General features: G+C 47.4%; 2 protein-coding genes across 2 annotated transcripts; both read left to right on the forward strand.

Annotated features, from left to right (window-relative positions):
• Window positions 1-3,428: 3,428 nt before the first annotated feature.
• LOC123057051 (protein NRT1/ PTR FAMILY 5.10) lies at window positions 3,429-11,108 on the forward strand. Its single transcript, XM_044480221.1, has 7 exons — window positions 3,429-3,852; window positions 3,964-4,181; window positions 4,296-4,738; window positions 4,822-5,653; window positions 9,020-9,268; window positions 9,697-10,184; window positions 10,266-11,108. The coding sequence occupies exons 1-7, from the start codon at window positions 3,702-3,704 to the stop codon at window positions 11,038-11,040; spliced, it is 3,156 nt and encodes a 1,051-aa protein (XP_044336156.1). The 5' UTR covers window positions 3,429-3,701; the 3' UTR covers window positions 11,041-11,108.
• Window positions 11,109-11,225: 117 nt separating this feature from the next.
• On the forward strand, window positions 11,226-13,577 carry LOC123058851 (protein NRT1/ PTR FAMILY 5.10). Its single transcript, XM_044481531.1, has 4 exons — window positions 11,226-11,395; window positions 11,484-11,701; window positions 12,230-12,723; window positions 12,807-13,577. The coding sequence occupies exons 1-4, from the start codon at window positions 11,314-11,316 to the stop codon at window positions 13,564-13,566; spliced, it is 1,554 nt and encodes a 517-aa protein (XP_044337466.1). The 5' UTR covers window positions 11,226-11,313; the 3' UTR covers window positions 13,567-13,577.
• Window positions 13,578-23,213: the final 9,636 nt, after the last annotated feature.

Below are 23,213 nucleotides of genomic sequence, written 5' to 3' on the forward strand. Positions count from 1 at the left end.
TGTCTTTTATTCATGCTATAACTGTATTATCCGGAAATCGTAATACACGTGTGAATACATAGACCACAATATGTCCCTAGTGAGCCTCTAGTTGACTAGCTCGTTGATCAATAGATGGTTACGGTTTCCTGACCATGGACATTGGATGTCATTGATAACGGGATCACATCATTAGGAGAATGATGTGATGGACAAGACCCAATCCTAAGCCTAGCACAAGATCATGTAGTTCGTATGCTGAAGCTTTTCTAATGTCAATTATCTTTTCCTTAGACCATGAGATTGTGCAACTCCCGGATACCGTAGGAATGCTTTGGGTGTACCAAACGTCACAACGTAACTGGGTGGCTATAAAGGTGCATTACAGGTATCTCCGAAAGTGTCTGTTGGGTTGGCACGAATCGAGACTGGGATTTGTCACTCCGTGTAAACGGAGAGGTATCTCTGGGCCCACTCGGTAGGACATCATCATAATGTGCACAATGTGACCAAGGGGTTGATCACGGGATGATGTGTTACGGAACGAGTAAAGAGACTTGCCGGTAACGAGATTGAACAAGGTATCGGGATACCGACGATCGAATCTCGGGCAAGTATCGTACCGATAGACAAAGGGAATTGTATGCGGGATTGATTAAGTCCTTGACATCGTGGTTCATCCGATGAGATCATCGTGGAACATGTGGGAGCCAACATGGGTATCCAGATCCCGCTGTTGGTTATTGACCGGAGAACGTCTCGGTCATGTCTGCATGTCTCCCGAATCCGTAGGGTCTACACACTTAAGGTTCGATGACGCTAGGGTTATAAAGGAAGCTTGTATGTGGTTACCGAATGTTGTTCGGAGTCCCGGATGAGATCCCGGACGTCACGAGGAGTTCCGGAATGGTCCGGAGGTAAAGATTTATATATAGGAAGTCCTGTTTCGGCCATCGGGACAAGTTTCGGGGTCATCGGTATTGTACCAGGACCACCGGAAGGGTCCCGGGGGCCCACCGGGTGGGGCCACCAGCCCCGGGGGGGGCACATGGGCTGTAGGGGGTGCGCCTTGGCCTACATGGGCCAAGGGCACCAGCCCCAAGAGGCCCATGCGCCTAAGGAACCCTAGAGGGAAGAGTCCTCAAGGGGGAAGGCACCTTCGAGGTGCCTTGGGGAGGATGGACTCCTCCCCCCCTCTTGGCCGCAACCCTTCCTTGGAGGAAGGGGCAAGGCTGCGCCTCCCCCCTCTCCCTTACCCATATATATAGTGGAGGGGAGGGAGGGCATCCATACCAGAGTCCCTGGCGCCTCCCTCCCTCCCGTGACACCTCCTCCTCTCCCGTAGGTGCTTGGCGAAGCCCTGCAGGATTGCCACGCTCCTCCATCACCACCACGTCGTTGTGCTGCTGCTGGATAGAGTCTTCCTCAACCTCTCCCTCTCTCCTTGCTGGATCAAGGCGTGGGAGATGTCACCGGGCTGTATGTGTGTTGAACGCGGAGGTGCCGTCTGTTCGGCACTAGGATCATCGGTGATCTGAATCACGACGAGTACGACTCCATCAACCCCGTTCACTTGAACGCTTCCGCTTAGCGATCTACAAGGGTATGTAGATGCACTCTCCTTCCCCTCGTTCCTGGTTTCTCTATAGATAGATCTTGGTGACACGTAGGAAAATTTTGAATTTCTGCTACGTTCCCCAACATTTTTGAGATATCTAATAGCATTTTTGAGCAAGTATCTCATGAAACAATGGCATTTTTGAGCAGTTGTAACTTCTAATGGCAAAATTGAATAGTGAGACACAACTAATGGCATAAATGATAAAAGCCCTTCTTGCAATGATTTTGTTGAGGTTGCCTTTGTTGTGTACTCTTTTTAATAATTAATAAGAATGGATGTGTGCATCATCATGATGTAGAGGCCGAGATTTCAACATTCTTTTTGAAAGAAAAAATGCGTTGGAACCGTCGAGGCATCGGCACGATCTCAACGGTGAAAGAATTGTCCACTGTTGTGCAACATTATGCCCCTAGTCCCCTACCGCACTATGTGTAGTTGAGACACAGATACACGAATCTAAATAATAGGGAGTAGTACGTTCGTGCTTGAAAAAGCAAAGTTGTACCACATCTATTACACAAATCTAAACATCTAATGACTATGATTCCATGAAAGAATATTTCATATGTGTGCCTTATATTGTACTTCCTCTGTTTCGAATTACCTATTTTAGTGCTACATACCTCCGTATCTAGACAACTCTAAGACAAATAATTCGGAACGGAGGGAGTACTAGCTTTGAGAGCACTTGACACTTTTTAGCCTAATCATGGTTGGTGAGGCAGTTGCGATTTCAAGATTAAAAACCGAACATACATACACGAATATAAAAAGCAGGGGCGATATGCAAAAGCACGCACGCATGCACGCCAAAGTGTTCGGTGTATCTGTCCTCTGTAGAGGACCGATCCTGATGAAAAGCGTGCAGTGCCGGCATTCCCGAACGGGTGGACATAGAACAAACTTCTCCGGCTCTCAGCACGTGACAGGCACAGAGGATATGTAATCGGCGACTTGATCCAAGATATGCACGCACAAATATCTCTTGCTTTCTCGCACGCCATTGAATTGAATCTCCAAGAAAAGAAAGAAAAAGAAAACGGCGATGAGGGTAGGGTTCTAGGGTTCTAGGCAGGCCGGCATAGCTGACCGGCAGCTGCGGCAGAGGGTGAGCGACATCGATCGGCTTGTATAGTTGTAGTATTGAGCTACTAGCTACTAGCCAGTTGCGTAACCATTGGATGCCAAACAAAAAGCTAGATTCCTCCTACTTTCAGGCGTGCTGTGCTGAACGACCATTCAAGCTCAAGACCCAGCAAGGAAGATCAGTTGATGTTGATCGCCATGAATCGATCAGTGGGGCGGAAAGTCTCCAGCATTCTCATATGGAGCAAGTGCGTGGGAACTCGGAGCATTTTTCACTAGAATTTCAGGCCGGGGACCTCGAGGAGCCCAAGTCATTTTCCAGCTAGCCACACACGATCGAATCGTGGCGGAGTATAACATTCCCGGCGGAGGCCACACCGTGATCCGGTTGCCAACATTCCTGGCCGTTGCTTTTCCAAAAGTTCTCTCGCCGGAAGTAAGCGCCTCCTGTAGCTATAGCAGCTGCTAGTTGCCATCAGTTTCGAATCGGGGAAACGGGGGGGTGCACTTCAGCACTTGCGTTAGTTGCGTACGTGCCCACCCCTTTCGAGCTGGGTGAATCCCAGCCGCCCATCCGATCCAGCAGGACCCCGGCGCACCCAGCTCGCGCATGCCGGGAATCCCCGCGCTCGTGGCCTCTGCATGGCGCTGGCGGGCGCGCACGGGCGCGCCACGCCTCGCGTCAAACAAGGCAGGACATAAATTCGTACTATTGCAAGGCAGGACGTGAGATCTCGTGAAATTTGAAGGACGGGGATGAATTTTGATGAGAGCGAATCGTGATTTGGAAGGAAGCTGCGCCGTCTGCCCTAAATTTGGACCAAATAGCAAAACAAAGATATCCGGAGGAAGGAGGGGCGCCTTTCGGCAAAAATCGGGTCATAAATGCTGTTCATCGATCCGGGCACTGCTCGCTCGCGATCAGCCGGACACGTCTCGCCTTGCACGCGACGCCTGGCGCCGGCACCACGTCCCGATCGATCAGCCTACATAAAGCGGCGAGCTGACATACACCATGCCTCATCGGAGCCTGCTCGCCCGCGCACACTCGGAAGACGACGCAGACGCCGCCATGGGGGACGCCGTCGCTGGCGCCGTCGACTACCGCGGCCGGCCCGCCTCCCGCGCCGCCACCGGCGGCTGGAAGTCCTCGGTGTTCGTCATGGGTACGTGCGCGCGCGCGCCGATCTCCTGTACTAGCACGAAACTATTTGGTGCTCGAGTGCTGACCGGTAGGTTTGTTTTTTGTTTCGTGCTGCTGTTTTGTTGGCATGCAGCAATGGAGATCGCCGAGCGGTTCGCGTACAAGGGCGTGGCGGCGAACCTCATCACGTACCTCACGGGGCCGCTGGGCCAGCCCATGGCGCGCGCGGCGGCGTCCATCGACGCGTGGAAGGGCGTCTCCCAGATGCTGCCGCTGCCGGTGGCCTGCGTCGCCGACGCCTGGCTCGGCCGCTACCGGGCCATCGTCCTCGCCTCCATCCTCTTCGTCGTGGTCAGTCAAATTTCCAATGATCCAATCCAACCACAAGAGTCCATTGAGAAGCACTCCAGTTTAGATGGGACTGATCTCCAACTCTGTCTGCTTGTTGCGTTCGATTCAATCCAGAGCATGGGCACGCTGTCGCTGTCGTCGGCGTTCCACATCTTCCGCTCCGGCGGCCACGTGGCCGTCTTCTACGTCGCGCTCTACCTGGTGGCGCTGGGCGAGGGCGCGCACAAGCCCTGCGCGCAGGCGTTCGCGGCCGACCAGTTCGACGAGAAGGACCCCAAGGAGAACGTGGCAAGGAGCTCCTTCTTCAACTGGTGGTACTTCGGCATGTGCGCCGGCACCGCCGTCACCACCATGGTCTCCAGCTACGTCCAGGACAACGTCGGCTGGGGCCTCGGCTTCGGTATCCCCTGCATCGTCATCCTCGTCTCCCTCGCCGTCTTCCTCATTGGCACCCCCTCCTACCGCTACTACACCACCAAGGAGCCCAGCCCCGTCGCCCGCGTCGGCAAGGCGCTCCTGGTGCTGATCAAGAGCTGGAGATCGAAGCACCGCACCAAGTATGTACGCGTCCATGGTTAACGAACTTTGCTCATGTATATATCGTGCATCCTCTGACGTCACGTGATGACCGTTGGTGCAGTCCGGCGAGCGGCAAGGTGGAGGCCCATAAGAACTCCGACGAGGACCTCGTGGAGGAGGTGAGTAGCGTCTTCCGCCTGCTGCCCATCTGGGCCTCCTGCATAATCTACGCCATCATCTTCTCCCAGACCTCCACCTTCTTCACCAAGCAGGCGGCCACGCTGGACCGCCGGATCGGCCCCAACTTCAAGGTGCCGCCGGCGGCGCTGCAGACCTTCATCAGCGTCAGCATCGTGGCCTTCATCCCGGTCTACGACCGTCTCTTCGTGCCGCTCGCGCGCCGCTACACGGGGCGGCCCACGGGCATCACCATGCTGCAGAGGGTCGGCGCCGGCCTCTCCCTCTCCCTCGTCGCCGTCGTGCTCTCGGCGCTCGTGGAGATGAAGCGGCTCGCCGTCGCCAGGGACGCCGGCCTGCTGGACGCCCCCAAGGCTTCTCACCTTCCCATGACGCTCTGGTGGATGGTGCCGCAGTACGTCCTCATCGGCGTCTCCGACGTGTTCGCCATGATCGGCCTCCAGGAGTTCTTCTACGACCAGGTCCCCGACGCCGTGCGCAGCCTCGGCCTCGCGCTCTTCCTCAGCATCTTCGGCGTCGGCCACCTCCTCAGCAGCTTCCTCATCTCCGTCATCGACAGGGCCACGGCCAGGCGCGGCGCCAGCTGGTTCTCCAACAACCTCAACCGCGCGCACCTCGACTACTTCTACTGGCTGCTCGCCGGGCTCTGCGTCGTCGAGCTCGTCGCCTTCTTCTTCTTCTCGCGAGCCTATGTCTACAAGAAGAAGAGCGACGATGGCGATTACAGGGGAGGTGATGCTGATGCTACATTGGTGTAACTTATTAATTCGGGTTAGTACTACGCCGGAGGTGTAGCAAGTGCGAAATTTTCAAAACAAGTACAGTACAAAATTTTCAGATTGTTTGTTATAGAGTGCGCTCGCGGTAGATTGTCATAAATTTTGGGGTTTAAAAACACACTCAAAACGGATCTTTTCTTAACTGAACCTGAATGAATCATTCGACTTTTCTTTGGCCTGACAGCATTATGCACCCAGAGAACTCTGAACCTCATAAAAACAAACTCGGAAGGGATCTTTCCTTAACTGAATCCTGAATGAATCGTTCGATTTTTCTGTAGCCTGACAATATGGCGCATCCAAGAGAACACCGAATCTCGTAAAAATAAACTCTGAAGGGCTCTTTTTGAACCTGAATGAATAATTCGACTTTTTTTAGAACGTCATTGGGCTTGGGCTTCCCATATGGATATGGGCATACAAAAGCACAAGTTTGGTTCGTCCTTTGTTTAACCGAACATGAATGAATCATTCGTCCTTTGTTTCGTCTGACAATAATATGCATCCAAGTCTCATAAAAACAAATCGCAAGGGATCTTTTCTTAACTGAACCTGGATGGATCATTCGACATTTGTTAGCCTGATAATACTGTGCATCCAAGAGAACACTGCATTTCATAAAAAAAAAAAACTCTGAAGGGATCTTTTCGAACCTGAATGAATCATTCGACATTTTTCTAGAACATCATTGGACTTCCCATGTGGGAATACAGAACTAGCAATCCGTCCAAAAATAAGGGGTATATATTTGGTCCAAAGTCAAACGGTATAAAATTTGAGTAAGTTTGTAGGAAAAATTAGTAAGAGCAAGCACAATGGCAGGCCCGCTTACATGGCAATAGCTGAGGACTTGTCTTTTGCGTGACAATATTATGCACCCAAGAAAGCTCTGAATCTCATAAAAAAAAAACCCGGAACGGATCTTTTCTTAACTGAACCCGAATGAACCATTTAATTTTTTTAGCCTGTCAATATGGTGCATTCAAGAGAACACTGAATCTTGTAAAATAACTCAGAAGGAATCTTTTCAAACCTGAATGAATCATTCGACTTCCTTTAGACCATCATTGGACTTCCCATATGTATATGGGCATACAAAAATGCTACTCCCTCCGTGCTGGAAAAAGGTGTATAAATTTTTTTGTTTGAAGTCAAACGGTGTAAGTCCGAGCAATAGGTGTACATTGGCCGGTCGGAAGCTTCGGCTTGGGCCGGGCCGCTATGCCAATAAGAAATAAGATTTCAACAAAATAAGACAATGTCTTGACGTTTACATTTTTCAAACGTTTTAAATGCCTTTACCATTTTTATGCATGATTAAAATTTTAAAATATATGTTTTGATGTCTATTTTTTATACATATTGTACATTTTTATGCACACAAAATATATTTTATATATGTTTAAATTTTTACAAAAGCATGATTTTTTCCAAACACATGTTTTTGAACAATTTTTCAAATATGTGTTAAATTTCTTCAAGTACATGATAAAACATTTTTTAAACCATGGAAAGATTTGTTTTACATTGTATAAACAATTTTTTTGAAACTTGTGAACATCTTTCTTATTGCTAACATCATTTTTCTAAACTACACTAACAATGTTTTATACTACATTATTATTTTAAATCATGTTTTTGTAAAAAAGATTGATGTTTTGGACTATATGCACTTTAGAATACTGTTTGAAAATATGAAAAAAGAAAAATATGAAAAAGTGAGCAAATGAAAAAAGAAGAAGAAAATAAACTTACCTGGGCCGCCCCATAACAATGGGAAGACAGTTTTGCTTGAGGCGGGACCTCCTTCTGGGTCGCAGTAAGCGACATATAGCCAATCCCAGAAGAAAAAACGGCTCGTGGTGTTCCCGGGCATGGACAAAACCCTGGAGCTCACCTCATCCACTAAAAAGCTGGTTGGATGACCGTCACGTTCATATGCTAGGGTTTTCTCATACCGCCGTCGTCATCATCTTCTGAGAAATTTAGGTCCCCTCGCAAAAAAAAAGACATATAGCCGATCCCAGAAGAAAAAACGGCTCGTGGTGTTCCCGGGCATGGACAAAACCCTAGAGCTCACCCCGTCCACTAAAAAGTTGGTTGGATGACCGTCACGTTCATATGCTAGGATTTTCTCGTGCCGCCGTCGTCGTCATCTTCTGAGAAATTTAGGTCCCCTCGCCTCCGACCGTCAGTTCATCTGCTAGGGTTTTCTCATGCCGTTGTCGTCGCCATCATCTGAGAAATTTAGGTCTCCTCGCTTACGGTTGTCATCTTGACGCTGAGAGGTGGGGGGGGGGGGACCTCAGATCTTCAGGATCTTTATGTTCTTTGCCAACGTCTAGTGATCATTATAGTTTTGCGAGAGTAAATTTGCTATCATCCTTTTGGCAGTGTCATGAGGTTAAAGAGTTTTATGTCCTCGCATATCTGATTAGCCGGATTTGATGAGTTTATATTGTTGTGTCAAACTTTTTTTGTTGGTCTGGTTCTTCGTGGAGATGAAATCTTGCATCGACACCATGGTGAAGATGTAGTGATTCGACGGTCTGCACTTGTAGGGGGTCATCCCCCGTCCAAGTACGTTCATCGATAAAGGCTTCCCGTCTTTTTGGATGGACGACTCATGGCGCTTTTAAAAACCATTATTAGTAATGTTCGTGCGAGTGAAAAAGTGACATCATCGTTGCTCCAATCCAATTACAGCTTTGTTACTGAAGTCTTTGGAGTATTTCTTCGAGAAGAGATTGATACCACGAAGGTGTTTTCAAGAGATTTTATTGTAATTCTTAGTCATAAGAGTTACTTTGTATTTTTTTGGATGTTAGGTCCAAATTAATGTATTTGTAATTGTTATGAGTATGAATAAAGTTACAGATGTTTCTAAAAAAAAACCTCGTCCATTAGAAAATTGTCTCGGACAAAAGAACCTCGTCCATTATTCTGCGAAATTAAAAATAAAGGATAGATTCTTTGGTTTTAGGAAAGTAAAAGTCTAACTGGTAGTACTGGTGAGTACTGAAGGCCTACTAGTGAGTACACTTATATCCCAAAAGAAAGAAAAACTAATAATGCTAATACATGATGCAAGCAGCAGCTCTGTTAACGTTTCCATTGGCCGGCAGGAGTGTGTTTAAGGCCTGCCGAACGTAGCACTTCGCAAAATTCCCTCTCAGACGGGGAAGGAATGGACTCCGGCGCGCTCCTGCCTCCGGGTGAGCCGTCAACCAACGGCAAATCCGGCGGCCGCGGCGGATGGCCAGCCGCACTCTTCCTGATAGGTACTCCTCCGTCTGAATTATATTCAACTCTCAAGCAGTCAAACTCCAACAATGACCACAGCTAGCTGTTCCCCCGCGCCATGGCCCTGCAGTGGTGGAGTTCGTGGAGCGCGTCGGCTTCTACGGCGTGCAGGGCAACCTGATCACGTACCTCACCGGCCCGCTGGGTCTGTCCACCGCGTCGGCCGCGGCCGGCGTGAACGCCTGGGCCGGCACCGCGTCGATGCTGCCGCTGCTCGGCGCGCTCGCCGCCGACTCCTGGATCGGCCGGTACCGGGCCATCGTGGCCGCCGGCGTCCTCTACCTCGTGGTTGGTTGGTGAACCCGCTCTCAGTTTTTTGACGTTTTGTCTGTTTTTTAGCTCCCTCCACGATCGTCCATTTGCCGTCTGTTTCATTTCTGAAATATTATAGGTTGAAACGGTAGGTTTACCATCGTTTTCTTAATTTTCAGTGCGTGTGACATCACTGCTACGTCGCTTTTATGCGCGACTGTGATGTTAATCATTTGTGTTGTCGAATTGGATCTTTAATTCTTTACACAAGGAATTTAGGATCATGGTGGCATCTTTATATGACGAGATTGGATCTGTTCCTAACATTTTAGGCCTAAAATGACAAAAGCATACGCTTGTCCTGAAATCGACATTGTCTGAACCTAGTTATTCAGTTCAGCACAGTTCAGTGAATAATTGTACATACCAGCAGCTCAAAACAGTATAAACTACGTTATGGACAGAGCTTTGGGATGCTGACGGTCTCATCCATGGTGCCACCACGTCAACCTCAACCAGCGGCATCCCCTCCCCGCGCGGCGTTCTTCTACGCCACGATCTACGTGGTGGCGCTGGCGCAGGGCTTCCACAAGCCCAACGCGCAGGCCCTAGGCGCGGACCAGTTCCCCCGGAGCTCCCCGGACAGCATCGCGTCCCGGAGCTCTTTCTTCAACTGGCTCCACTTCTCCATGTCGTGGGGCTTCATCGTCGCCGTCGTCGCGCTGAGCTACGTGCAGGACAACGTCGGCTGGGCCGCCGGGTTCGGCGTGTGCTGGGCCATGATGCTCGTGTCCCTGTCCATGTTCTTGCTCGGCACGGGCACGTACCGTGTCACGGAGCAGCCGCGCGACCGCCGTGCTCTCGCGCGGCTCACGAAAACGTTGGCTGCCACGGCGCGTACATGGACGGACATGGTCTTTCGCCGCAGCGACGGCGCCATGGACGGTGAATGGTAAGTTCGATGTCCATTTATTATATGATGCCACGCTGCAGGTGCCATTACCGTAATTAACCTACGTTTATGCCGGTGCAGTTTACTGAGGCCAAAAGAGCAGGAAGGCAAGGGGGTCATGGTGAAGCTGCTTCCGATATGGATGACCAGCGTCGTGTACGCAATGGTGGTCGTGCAGGTGTCCACTCTGTTCACCAAGCAGGGCAGCACCATGGACCGGCGCATCGGCGCGGCCACAGGCCTAGTCGTGCCCCCGGCGGCGCTGCAGAGCTTCGTCGGCCTCGCCATCATCGCCTCCGTCCCCATCTACGACCGCGCCTTCGTGCCCCTCGCTCGGCGCGTCACCAAGCACCCCTCCGGGATCACCATGCTCCAGCGCATCGGCGCCGGCATGGCCATCGCGTCCGTCGCCATGGCCGTGGCAGCGCTCGTGGAAGCCGCGCGCCTCCGCGCGGCGAGGGACGCCGGCCTGGTCGACAGTCCGGGGATGGCGGTGCCGATGAGCCTGTGGTGGATGGTGCCGCAGTACGTGCTGCTGGGCCTCGCCAACGTGTTCACCATGGTGGGCCTGGAGGAGTTCTTCTACGACCAGGTGCCCGACGCGCTCCGGAGCGTGGGGCTCGCGCTCTGCATGAGCATCATGGGCGTGGGGAACTACGCCAGCGGCATGCTCGTCTCGGCGATCGACTGGGCGACGAGGCGCACCGGGGAGAGCTGGTTCTCGGACAACCTCAACCGCGCGCACCTCGACTATTTCTACTGGGTTCTGGCCGGGGTCGCCGCTCTGGAGGTGCTCGTTTTTTTGTATTTCTCCAGGAGATACGACTACACTGACAAACGCGAGCTTGTAACGTAGAAATGCGTCTCATCCCGGAAGAAACAATCGGTCTGCATCTCATGCTTCACTTGGCGGAACATTTCTTGATCTGTACTTCATTCTAATAATACAAAAATAGTTACTGGTTTGATTTAGACAGGCCCCATCTTAATCACGCGAGCCACATGGTGCTAATAAATAGTAGTACTACGATGGGCCGCTGTAATATCTAGGCAGGACGCCCCGCAGACGGAACAAACTGAGTAGATCACGCACCGGCACCACCTCCGGCCGGTAGCCAAGGCACGAAGGATGGAGTCAGGCGGGCCACTCTCACGTTCAGTCCCACGTCGCGACGGCCGCGGCGGCTGGCGCGCCGCGCGCTTCATCGTCGGTAATCTCGCCGATCATTCCCCGCGTTGACTTGCCATGGATGATATATACGTGAAGTCTGAACTGCCATGTCTGCTCCGTGCGTGCAGTCGTCGGCTTCTTGGAGCGCATCGGGTTCAACGGCGTGGAGGGCAACCTGATCACGTACCTCACCGGCCCGCTGGGCATGTCTACCGCGGCCGGCGCCGCCGCCGCGAACGCCTGGTCCGGGACCGTGCTGGTGCTGCCGCTCGTCGGCGCGCTCGCCGCCGACTCGCGCCTGGGGCGCTACCGGGCGGTCTTGCTCGCCGGCGCGCTCTACCTGCTGGTCAGTAGTAGAACTCCGCTCCCTCCTCTGTTCCAAGCATCATATTCATACCCACGACGTGCCTTGATTCCATTGCCATCCAGACCTCTTGCGATGGGAAGGGGACGGAGCCATCCATGTGATGAGGCAGCTAGTCACGCTGAGACCAATAAAATAGTGCTAGTAGTAGTCAAGCAATGCCCGCTGAGAGAAGAAATGAGACGAGGAAAGTAATCAAGCCGTGCAGTTTAAGTTCTAGCAACACGCAATTCGCGCGCACACGCAGCAGCAACAGCAGCACACACGCAGCAGCACGCACGTAGGGCGATGTCGAGATGGCCCCATCTGTGAATCACCCAAGTCCGTTTGAGGGTTCTGCTAGACATGGTTAACTCCTCAAAATAGAAATTTTTGACAAGTTAAAAGTTTTTAAAGGACCGGCTAGAGATGTTTTGCTTTGAAGTTGTTGCAGTTTGTACACTCGCTTGTAACGTTTTCGCGTCCATATTTGACATCGCGTTACTAATGTTGGTGTCTGATGATGAGCAGAGCCTGGGAATGCTGACCGTCTCATCCATGCTGCAAACGCGACAACTTCGTCCGGCCGACTGCCATGGCACAGCCACCACCTGCTCGCCGCCGCCTTCGACATCATCATCACCTGCTCAGCTCGGCTTCTTCTACACCGCGCTCTACCTGCTGGCCCTCGCGCAGGGCTTCCACAAGCCGTGCTCAGAAGCCATGGGCGCGGACCAGTTCGATTCCCGTGCGGGCGCGTCCCGGAGCTCCTACTTCAACTGGTTCCACTTCTCCATCTCGTGGGGCTACGCCATCGCGGCGACCGCGGTCACCTATGTCGAAGAGAACGTCGGCTGGACGGTAGGGTTCGCCGCGTGCTGGGCCATCATGGTGGTGTACCTCGTTGTCTTCTTGCTTGGCAAGCGGACGTACCGGGTAGAGCGGCCCGTGGACGGCAGTTCCTTCGGGCGGCTCGCCGAGAAGTTCGTCTTTTCTCGACGTGATGCCACCATTGACACCCAACGGTGAGCGCGTGCGAGTGCAAATTGACCTGTTGACTGGCAGATGGCATCACAGTGAGCACTGACGGCTGTGTCTACTTGTGCAGGCTTTTGGAGACAAATCAGGACGGGTTCCTCGTTAAGCTGCTTCCTATCTGGCTGTCAAGCTTAGTGTTTGCCGCGTGCATCTCGCAGATCACCACCCTATTCACCAAGCAGGGCAGCACGATGGACCGGCGTCTAGGCGGGGCCACGGGCCTCGTCGTGCCGCCCGCGGCGCTGCGGCGCTGCATCAGCTTCACATTCATCGCCATGGTCCCTGTCTACGACCGTGCAATTGTACCGTTCGTGAGGCGCCTCACCGGGCACCCCGGTGGAATCACCATGCTCCAGCGCATCGGCGCCGGGATGGTCACGGCCTGCATCACCATGGTCGTCGCAGCGCTCGTGGAAGCCAAGCGCCTCCGTGTGGCCAAGGACGCGGGCCTGCTCGACCTGCCGGACGTGGCGGTGCCGATGAGCCTATGCTGGCTGGTACCGCAGTACGTCCTTATCGGCCTCGCGGAGGTGTTCAGCTACATCGGACTGGAGGAGTTCTTCTACGACCAGGTGCCGGACGCGCTCCGCAGCGTGGGGCTGGCACTGTCCCTGAGCATCTTCGGCATGGGGAGCTACGCTAGCGGCATGCTCGTGTGGGCGATCGACTGGGCCACGACGAGGGGCGGGGGAGAGAGCTGGTTCTCCGACAACCTCAACCGTGCGCACCTCGATTACTTCTATTGGATCCTGGCCGGCCTCGGCACTTTAGAGGTGGTCGTGTTCTTGTACTTTGCAAAACAATATGCCTACCGAGACAAACCTGAGTAATGATTCGTACATCCTCCATCAGTTTCACGAGTATTTGGCATTTTCCAACCGACGCCTAATATCATTTACCCTTCGTTAGGCACCTATTAGTTTTTTTTAAAAAAACTAAATTACACTAATAGGGCAAATGGTTATTTTGGTGTTAAAAGTTGCGGTATACATAATGGGAGAAATGGTTACTTTGGTGTTAAAAGTTCCGGTATACATCGCAGTGGTAAAACTTGGCTGGACATGCAAATACTTTGCTTACCGTGTTTGTATACAAAAAATCTGCACTGACCAGGCCCATGAGGCCGGCTGTCAGCCACAGGACCGGGAGAAGGATTGTGTGGCCTCAGTTTTTGGACAAACTCGTTGGATTTTCTTCTTCCTCACAAAAACCCCTATGGATGTGGCATTTTTTACCGATGGCTAACACAAAAGGTATACTTCACCCTTCTGTTGGAATGACTTATATAGATAGCTTTTGGAGGTCGAGCTCCATGGAGACCTCCATTTGCAAAATTCATCAAAAAAAAAAATTACGTTTTAAAAAATTCAGAAAAAAATGTCGATATATATGGAGGCAGAATGCACATGTGTGTAAAATTTCGGAACAAATACATTGTAATGAGGGCTGTGGAAAAAAAAACCCAGGGGCTTTTCAACACATGATACTTTACGTCCTCGAAGTCCATGATTTTTTTTGTACATGTCACATTTCAAGGTATTTCATCTTGAATTGCACACACATATACATTTCATCCTTGTATGCTTGCATATTTTAACCATTTTTTCTTTAATAGAAAAAGTACACATGCCTTATATTAAAAATATTTATGAATATTCATCTGGGTATAATTTGTACACATACCTTATATTGAAAAAATATAATTTAAATATTAGACAAGATTGAATATTCATGTCGATAGTTTAAATCTTAAATTATGAATATTTGTAAATATAATAATATTGAAATATGCAAATGTGCATATAATTATTGAAATGATTGTATAATTAAATAATATTTTGAATTGTAATATATATTTAAAATTTTCAAACATTTTCATAATTCAAAAAAAATTGAAATATATGAATACTTTTAAAATAATACATGAACAATTTTACAAATAAGTCAGATAAAAACAGACGCGTGTTCATTTAAATCATCGCGTTGGGTCGTCTTTTCTGCCCGTTTCAACCCAAACAGCACGCACGGACGAATTGGATCAGCGCGTCGAAGTTGCTCTTATCTTTGTCTTCCTCCCGGCCGCTAGCCTTAGCCAACTAATGGCAACTGACAACAACCTCAGCAAAGTGCCTCTCCCCATGCAACCCGTGTCGGTAAGCAACGGTGTAGCCAGGATTGGCTGATGCCCTGGGCCAAAAGTGAAGGGCCAATTTTTTTCTCAAAAACTACTACAGTTTTAAGGCATACCAAAAGGAACGCTCATTTGCAACCGATCAAAATCTGAAGACAATATTTAATAGTGCTTCACCTGATAATGTAACACATAACAAAAGACAATATGAAGGATAAATAATACAAAAGAGGGTACCAAATCGAAGGGTTGTTTGATTTTAGCTTCCCGCGGTTACATATTCAATAGTAACAGATGATTCATCTTCAAGTATAAAATTTGGTATGCAAGTCAGTGCATAGAAAGCAAGTAAAAAAAATTTGCTACTGGATGCAAAATAAGAAACATTACCTCTAGGACGAGGTAAAATGCGTTTACCGTTTACGTTTACGTGTGCGGTTACATATTCAATAGTAACAGATGATTCATCTTCAAGTATAAAATTTTGTTCATCTTGTCTTCGATCTTCCTGTTAATTGGAACATAAATTAGGAATCAGTGCTTTGTGCTAATTTGAAGCATTAAGTTCAGAGAGCAAAAACATCTAATTTGAAGCATTAAGTTCAGATACCCTACTGCCTCCTTTCTCAAACTCAAAGGAAATTAGGATTTGGGAGTGGCCGCCCTGGGCAGAGGGGAAATATCTGGCCGGATGGCTGGAATATGGCGGGAGGTCGGAGGCAGGGCGAAGTCGCCGGAGGAGAGGCCGGGCTAGGTCGCCGGACGAGCGGCGGGGTGCAGCCGTGCACACGAGGTCGCCGGACGGGCAGATGGCAAGGGTCGCCGCTGTTAGGTTGATCTCTATCACGTTCGAACCCAACGGGTCGAACGGGTGGGTTCGAACGGGCCCTTGACTCGCGCCCTGATCGGGGGCGCCCAACCAAACCATGGTTGGTGGGACCCTGTGACCCGCGCTATATAAACAGAGATGGGGCCGGGGCACAACTTACGAGGTTAATCGCTGCCACAATCCCCACCGACACTCCCTTCCGATCTAGGGTTAGCGCGGCGCTCACGGGAAGCTCCACCACCGCCGCCATCTCTTTGCCATCACCGACCCCTACTTCACCATGACCGACACTGGATCGAGTTCGTCTGCAGCAGCAGAATGTAGGTGTACCGGAATGATCTAACCTATCCGATCCAAAGCAATCTATCAATTTTCTCCCCTTTGATCTCAACTTTACTTTTAACTTTATACTTTCTAGTTTATTTGTTTCATCACATATTGGTACATAGAGCATGTTTCATGTCACAGCTTAATTGCCGTTAGAATCATACAGCTACAACATACGTTATGATCAGAAGCAAATTCTGTTCCTTTTGGGCCTATCCAGAAATCATAAGGCTTTCCCTTAAACCGATGTCGGCTAAGTGTTCCTTGAACACATTGGGTGGTAAGCCTTTTGTTAGCGGATCCGCAAGCATATCCTTTGTCCTTATATGCTCGAGACTTATAGTTTGATCCTGGATTTTATCTCTCACAATATAATACCTTATCTCTATTGTTTTGGCAGCATTACTCGACTTGTTATTGTGAGCGTAAAATACTGCGGGTTGGTTGTCACAGTACATCTTTAGTGGTTTGTAAATACAATCTACCACTTTCAAGTCGGGTACAAATTTCTTTAGCCATATCGCCTGCCCTGTGGCTTTGAAGCATGCTATGAATTCTGCATACATCGTGGATGATGCAACTATTGACTGTTTGGAGCTTTTCCACGAAATAGCTCCCCGAGCGAGAGTGAAGACGTATCCTGACGTGGATTTTCTATCATCTCTGTCCCCCGCAAAATCTGCGTCTGAATACCCTTTTATCTCCAGGGAATCACTTCTCCTGTATATTAGCATGTAGTCATTCGTGCCTTCCGCATAACATAATGCTTTCTTTACCATCTTCCAGTGCTCCATGCCTGGATTCTCTTGATATCTACTGAGTACCCCGGTGATAAAAGCTAAGTCAGGACGAGTGCACACTTGTGCATACTGTAAGCTGCCAACTGCTGAAGCATATGGTACTGCTTTCATTTGATCGATCTCGTAATGGTTCTTGGGACATTGGAATTTCCCAAAACTATCGCCCTTGACTATAGGAGCAGGTGTGGCTTTACTCGCATGCATATTATACTTTTTAAGAACCTTTTCTAAATATGCTTTCTGCGATAGTCCTAAGACTCCATTGTTCCTATCTCGGTGAATTTCTATGCCCAAAACATATGATGCTTCACCAAGATTTGTTATGTCAAAATTTGAGGATAAGTATTTCTTTGTTTCTTGTAGTAGACTAACATCACTGCTAGCAAGCAGGATATCATCCACATATAAGATTAGGAAAATATATTTCCCATTTTTAAACTTTGCATAAATGCAATTATCCTCAATATTTTCTTTAAATCCAAAACTTTTAATCGTTTGATTAAACTTTAGATACCACTGCCGAGAGGCTTGTCTTAATCCATAAATGGATTTCTTCAGGCGGCATCCGATATTTTCCTTGCCTTCCATGATAAAACCCTTAGGCTGTTTCATGTAAACATTTTCTTTTAAATCCCCATTGAGAAATACCGTCTTAACATCCATTTGATGTAACTCTAGATCAAAATGAGCAACTAATGCCATTATGATTCTGAAGGAATCCTTACATGAGACTGGAGAAAATGTCTCATTGTAATCTATCCCTTCTCTTTGTGTAAATCCTTTTGCCACGAGTCGTGCTTTATACTTTTTTATATTCCCTTTAGAGTCATACTTAATTTTGTAGACCCATTTATAGCCTACTGTTTTGGCTCCTTTAGGAATTTCCTCTATGTCCCAAGCATCTTTGGAACTCATCGATTTCATCTCGTCTTCCATTGCCTTCATCCACTTCGATGAATGAGGACTTCTCATGGCTTCTTCATATGAGGTGGGATCTTTTTTCCATATGAACCATTTCTGTGTTATAAACTTTAAAGTCAGTAGAAATACCTGACTTTCTTAGTCTTGTAGACCTTCTAAGGGCCTCAGTTTCTGGCACATTCTGTGCCTCAACTCCTGGCACTTCTTCTAATATTTGCTGTTGCACCTCCCTTTCATGCTTAACAACAGGTTCAGTCAGCTCCTGACGGACAGGCTCCGGGTCTACCCCCATAGTTGTCATGGGTGGAGTTGCAACTGGTAGTGAGAAAAATGGCTCCTGAATCATCGGATTAGGTGCATGCACCCTCTTCTCCTCAAGATCAATTTTCCGAGCTACCAAGCTCCCCCTCATCATTTCGTCCTCAAAGAAGACTGCATGTCTCATTTCTACAAACTTTGTATATCTGTCTGGGCAATAGAAACGAAAACCTTTTGATCTGTCTGGATAGCCAATGAAGTGGCAACTTACTGTTTTGGGATCTAAATTTGCAATGTTTGGATTAAACATTTTGGCCTCAGCAGGGCACCCCCACACCCTGAAGTGTTATAGGGAGGGCACCCTTCCTATCCATAGCTCATACGGTGTTTTGGGCACCGACTTGCTTGGTACTCTATTGAGAATGTGAATGGCGGTTTTAAGCGCCTCCATCCATAACCCCATTGGCAAGTTGGAATAACTCATCATGCTGCGCACCATGTCCATAAGTGTACGGTTGCGCCTTTCAGCTACTCCATTTTGCTGAGGCTCGCCCGGCATTGAATACTGGGCTACTATGCCAGTCTCCTGCAAGAACTTTGCAAAAGGTCCAGGGACTTGGCCATATGGAGTGTGCCGACCGTAGTACTCTCCCCCACGGTCGGACCTTACTATCTTTATTCTTTTATCATGCTGATTTTCAACTTCAGCTTTGAATATTTTAAATTTATCCAACGCTTCCGATCTTTCTTTGATTGGATAAATATAACCATAGCGAGAGTAATCATCTGTGAATGTTATGAACGAGTCATATCCATCCACACTTTTCACCGGAAATGGTCCACAAATGTCAGTGTGGATGATTTCTAGTGTGCTTGTGCTATGGATTGCACCTTTTTTGATTTGTTTTATATACTTTCCTTTAATGCAATCTATGCATTGTTCTAAGTCTGAGAATTCTAAAGGAGGAAGAATTTCACTTTTGACTAATCTTTCTATTCTCCCCTTCGAAATATGGCCCAAGCAACAGTGCCATAATTTCGATGAGTCAAATGTTCTCTTTCTTTTCTTTTGTTCTTTATTCGACGCGGAAACATGTTCATTCACATTGCATACAGAATGCACTTTTTCACGAAGTGATAACAAATAAAGCTCATCGTGTAGTAAAGCATCACCCACATAAGCATTATTATACCATATGGCACACTTGCCATGTCCAAAATAACACTCATAATTTTCTTTGTCCAAACATGAAACACTAATTAAGTTTCTATTACATGAAGGAACATAAAGAACATCTCTAAGTAGAAGCTTGAATCCATTAGCTAACTCCAAGGAGATGTCGCCGACAACTTCAACTTCCGCTTGAATTCCATTGGCTACTTCAATGACTCTTTCTATTCTTAGCGTAGTCCGGGTCGAATGGAATCCTTGTAAATAATTTGCAACATGAACAGTTGCCCCTGAGTCAATCCACCAAGTAGATTTCGAAAACTATGTGTACAAGGATTCATTAACTAAGGAAACAATGGTGTTACCTTGCTTTGCCATTAAGGACTTTAGCCAAACAGGGCAGTCTTTCTTGTAATGCCCGGTCTGCTTACAGTGGAGACAGGTGTCTTTGTCCACTGGGAAAGGCTGTTGCTGACGCTGATGCTGATAGGGAGCTTTTCCTTGTGGCTTTGAAGGAGAACTTTTGTTGTTTTGATTGTAGTTCTTTTTCTTGTGATCCTTCACATAGTTGAGTGAACCACCATGTGAGGCTTTTAGTCTGTCCTCTTCTTGGACACACATCGCTATTGTCTTTTCAATGTCCCATGTTCCAGGTGACATATTGTAGTTCACAACAAAAGTTTCAAACTCCTTTGGCAGTGAAGCCATGACCAGGTGGACCAGGAGCTTTGGTTTGATCTCCAGATCCTCATCCATGGGCTTTAACTTTGCTGCCATATTGCTCATCCTGAGGATGTGCTCTCTTATTCCACCACCCGTGTATTGTTCTGTCACCAGTTATTTTAACACCTGAGTGGCATATATCTTTGAAGAGCCAGTGAACTGGCTCTTTATCTTTGTGAGCAACTTCCCTGCGGAAGTGCACTCTGCAATGGAGCCCACAATGGTGCTCTCAATTGTATTCTTTATAAAGGCCATGCACTTTTTGTTTGCATTGACCCACTTTTGGTTGTCTATGATGTAGGACATCTCCAAAGGAGCATAATCCCCCATATTTTTAGCCCATGCATCATCATCATCAGTGGTCTCTCTTACTGGCTCTGTAAGTCTGACCGGCTGTGGTTCATCCAGAACCCAGTCCAGATCAGTACAAACAAATGCCAGTTCAACTTTCTTCCTCCACTCAGTGTGATTGTCACCTCTGAGTGTCAGAACTTCTTTTAGACAACTCATCAAGTGAAAGCCTCCTGAAATCACAATTTAAGTGACATCAATATAACAATCATATGCACTAATCTAACGTTGGTCAAATTAAACATATAATTGTCTATGCAATTAAATCTATATTTCCATTGGGAAAAAATTAGAAATAAATGCACCTTTAAATTTCAATAATAAAACATGATCATGTTATTAACAATGTTGGTCATAAAAATAACATAATCATATTCATTTTAATAATCACTTTAACATGCTCTTAAAAACATACTATGTAAACTTTTATTTTCTATGTAAAAAAGCACTAATTATTTACGCAGCGGAAAAACATGAATAAAAAATTCATGAACTTTTTACTATTTTACAAAAACTTTTCCTTGACCGAATAAGAAATCATGAACTTCTTTTAATTTTCTTTATAAAATTCATGAACATTTCTTTTCTGAAAATTTTCTGTTTGCATTTTCAGAAACTTTTTCTGTCACTCTTGAATAAAACTGTATAAAAGAAAACGACAGAGAATAAATAAAACTGCAGCACAGCCGGCCTCAGCCCAGCTCGTGCGGCAGCGCCCGCGGGTGCTGGCTGCTACGTCTTGAGCTTGCGTTGGTTTTCCCCGAAGAGGAGGGGATGATGCAGCAGAGTAGAGTAAGTATTTCCCTCAGTTTTTGAGAACTAAGGTATCAATCCAGTAGGAGGCCACGCTCAAGTCCCTCGTACCTGCACAAAACGATAGCTACTCGCAACCAACACGATTAGGGGTTGTCAATCCCTTCACGGTCACTTACGGGAGTGAGATCTGATAGATATAATATTTTTGGTATTTTTGGTATAAAGATACAAAGTAAAAAGTAAAAGCAAAGTAAAAGGCAAAGCAAGATTAAAGTGATGGAGATTGATATGATGAGAATAGACCCGGGGGCCATAGGTTTCACTAGTGGCTTCTCTCAAGAGCATAAGTATTCTACAGTGGGTGAACAAATTACTGTTGAGCAATTGACAGAATTGAGCATAGTTATGAGAATATCTAGGCATGATCATGTATATAGGCATCATTTCCGTGACAAGTAGACCGAAACGATTCCGCATCTACTACTATTACTCCACTCATCGACCGCTATCCAGCATGCATCTAGAGTATTAAGTTAAAAATAGAGTAACGCCTTAAGCAAGATGACATGATGTAGAGAGATAAATTCATGCAATATGAAATAAACCCCATCTTGTTATCCTCGATGGCAACGATGCAATACGTGCCTTGCTGCCCCTTCTGTCACTGGGAAAGGACACCGCAAGATCGAACCCAAAGCTAAGCACTTCTCCCATGGCAAGAACTACCAATCTAGTTGGCCAAACCAAACGGATAATTCGAAGAGACTTGCAAAGATAACCAATCATACATAAAAGAATTCAGAGAAGATTCAAATATTATTCATAGATAGACTTGATCATAAACCCACAATTCATCGGTCTCAACAAACACACTGCAAAAAGAAGATTACATCAAATAGATCTCCACAAGAGAGGGGGAGAACTTTGTATTGAGATTCAAAGAGAGAGAAGAAGCCGTCTAGCTACTAACTATGGACCCGAAGGCCTGAGGTAAACTACTCACACTTCATCGGAGGGGCTAGGATGATGTAGAAGCCCTCCGTGATGACGGCCCTCTTCCGGCGGAGCTCCGGAACAGGACCCAAGATGGGATCTCGTGGATACAGAAAGTTGCGGCAGTGGAATTAGGTTTTTGGCTCCTCTTCTGATCGTTTGGGGGTACGTAGGTATATATAGGAGGAAGGAGTACGTCGGTGGAGCACCTAGGGGCCCACGAGGTAGGGGGGCGCGCCCCCACCCTCGTGACCTCCTCTTTAACTCCTTGGAGTAGGGTCCAAGTCTCCTGGATCACGTTTGGTGAGAAAATCACGTTCCCGAAGATTTTGTTCCGTTTGGACTCCGTTTGATATTCTGTTTCTCCGAAACACTGAAATAGGCAAAAAACAGCAATTCTGGGTTGGGCCTCCGGTTAATAGATTAGTCCCAAAAATAATATAAAAGTGGAAAATAAAGCCCAATATAGTCCAAAACAGTAGATAATATAGCATGGAGCAATCAAAAATTATAGATACGTTGGAGACGTATCAGGCATCCCCAAGCTTAATTCCTGCTCGTCCTCAAGTAGGTAAATGATAAAAAGAGAATTTTTGATGCGGAGTGCTACTTGGCATAATTTCAATGCAAATCTTTTTAATTGTGATATGAATATTCAGATTCAAAAGATTCAAAACAAAAGTTTATATGAATAATACTTCAAGCATACTAACAAAGCAATTATGTCTTCTCAAAATAACATGGCCAAAGAAAGTTATCCCTACAAAATCATATAGTCTGGCTATGCTCTATCTTCACCACACAAAATATTTAAATCATGCACGACCCCGATGACAAGCCAAGCAATTGTTTCATACTCAACTTTTTCAAAACTTTTTCAATCTTCACGCAATACATGAGCGTGAGCCATGGATATAGCACTATAGGTGGAATAGAATGGTGGTTGTGGAGAAGACAAAAAGGAGAAGATAATCTCACATCAACTAGGCGTATCAACGGGCTATGGAGATGCCCATCAATAGATATCAATGTGAGTGAGTAGGGATTGCCATGCAACGGATGCACTAGAGCTATAAGTATATGAAAGCTCAAAAAGAAACTAAGTGGGTGTGCATCCAACTTGCTTGCTCATGAAGACCTAGGGCAATTTGAGGAAGCCCATCATTGGAATATACAAGCCAAGTTCTATAATGAAAAATTCCCACTAGTATATGAAA

This window comes from Triticum aestivum, chromosome 3A (assembly GCF_018294505.1).
Source record: "Triticum aestivum cultivar Chinese Spring chromosome 3A, IWGSC CS RefSeq v2.1, whole genome shotgun sequence".
In the NCBI taxonomy this organism is placed as follows: Eukaryota; Viridiplantae; Streptophyta; class Magnoliopsida; order Poales; family Poaceae; genus Triticum; species Triticum aestivum.

Coding starts and splice junctions, on each gene's coding strand:
- LOC123058851 (XM_044481531.1), top strand. CDS start 11,314: ATGGAGTCAGGCGGGCCACTCTCACGTTCAGTCCCACGTCGCGACGGC. Junction 11,396..11,483: donor CGCCGCGCGCTTCATCGTCG/GTAATCTCGCCG, acceptor CCGTGCGTGCAG/TCGTCGGCTTCTTGGAGCGC. Junction 11,702..12,229: donor CCGGCGCGCTCTACCTGCTG/GTCAGTAGTAGA, acceptor GATGATGAGCAG/AGCCTGGGAATGCTGACCGT.
- LOC123057051 (XM_044480221.1), top strand. CDS start 3,702: ATGCCTCATCGGAGCCTGCTCGCCCGCGCACACTCGGAAGACGACGCA. Junction 4,182..4,295: donor CCTCCATCCTCTTCGTCGTG/GTCAGTCAAATT, acceptor GATTCAATCCAG/AGCATGGGCACGCTGTCGCT. Junction 5,654..9,019: donor ATGCTGATGCTACATTGGTG/TAACTTATTAAT, acceptor CAATGACCACAG/CTAGCTGTTCCCCCGCGCCA.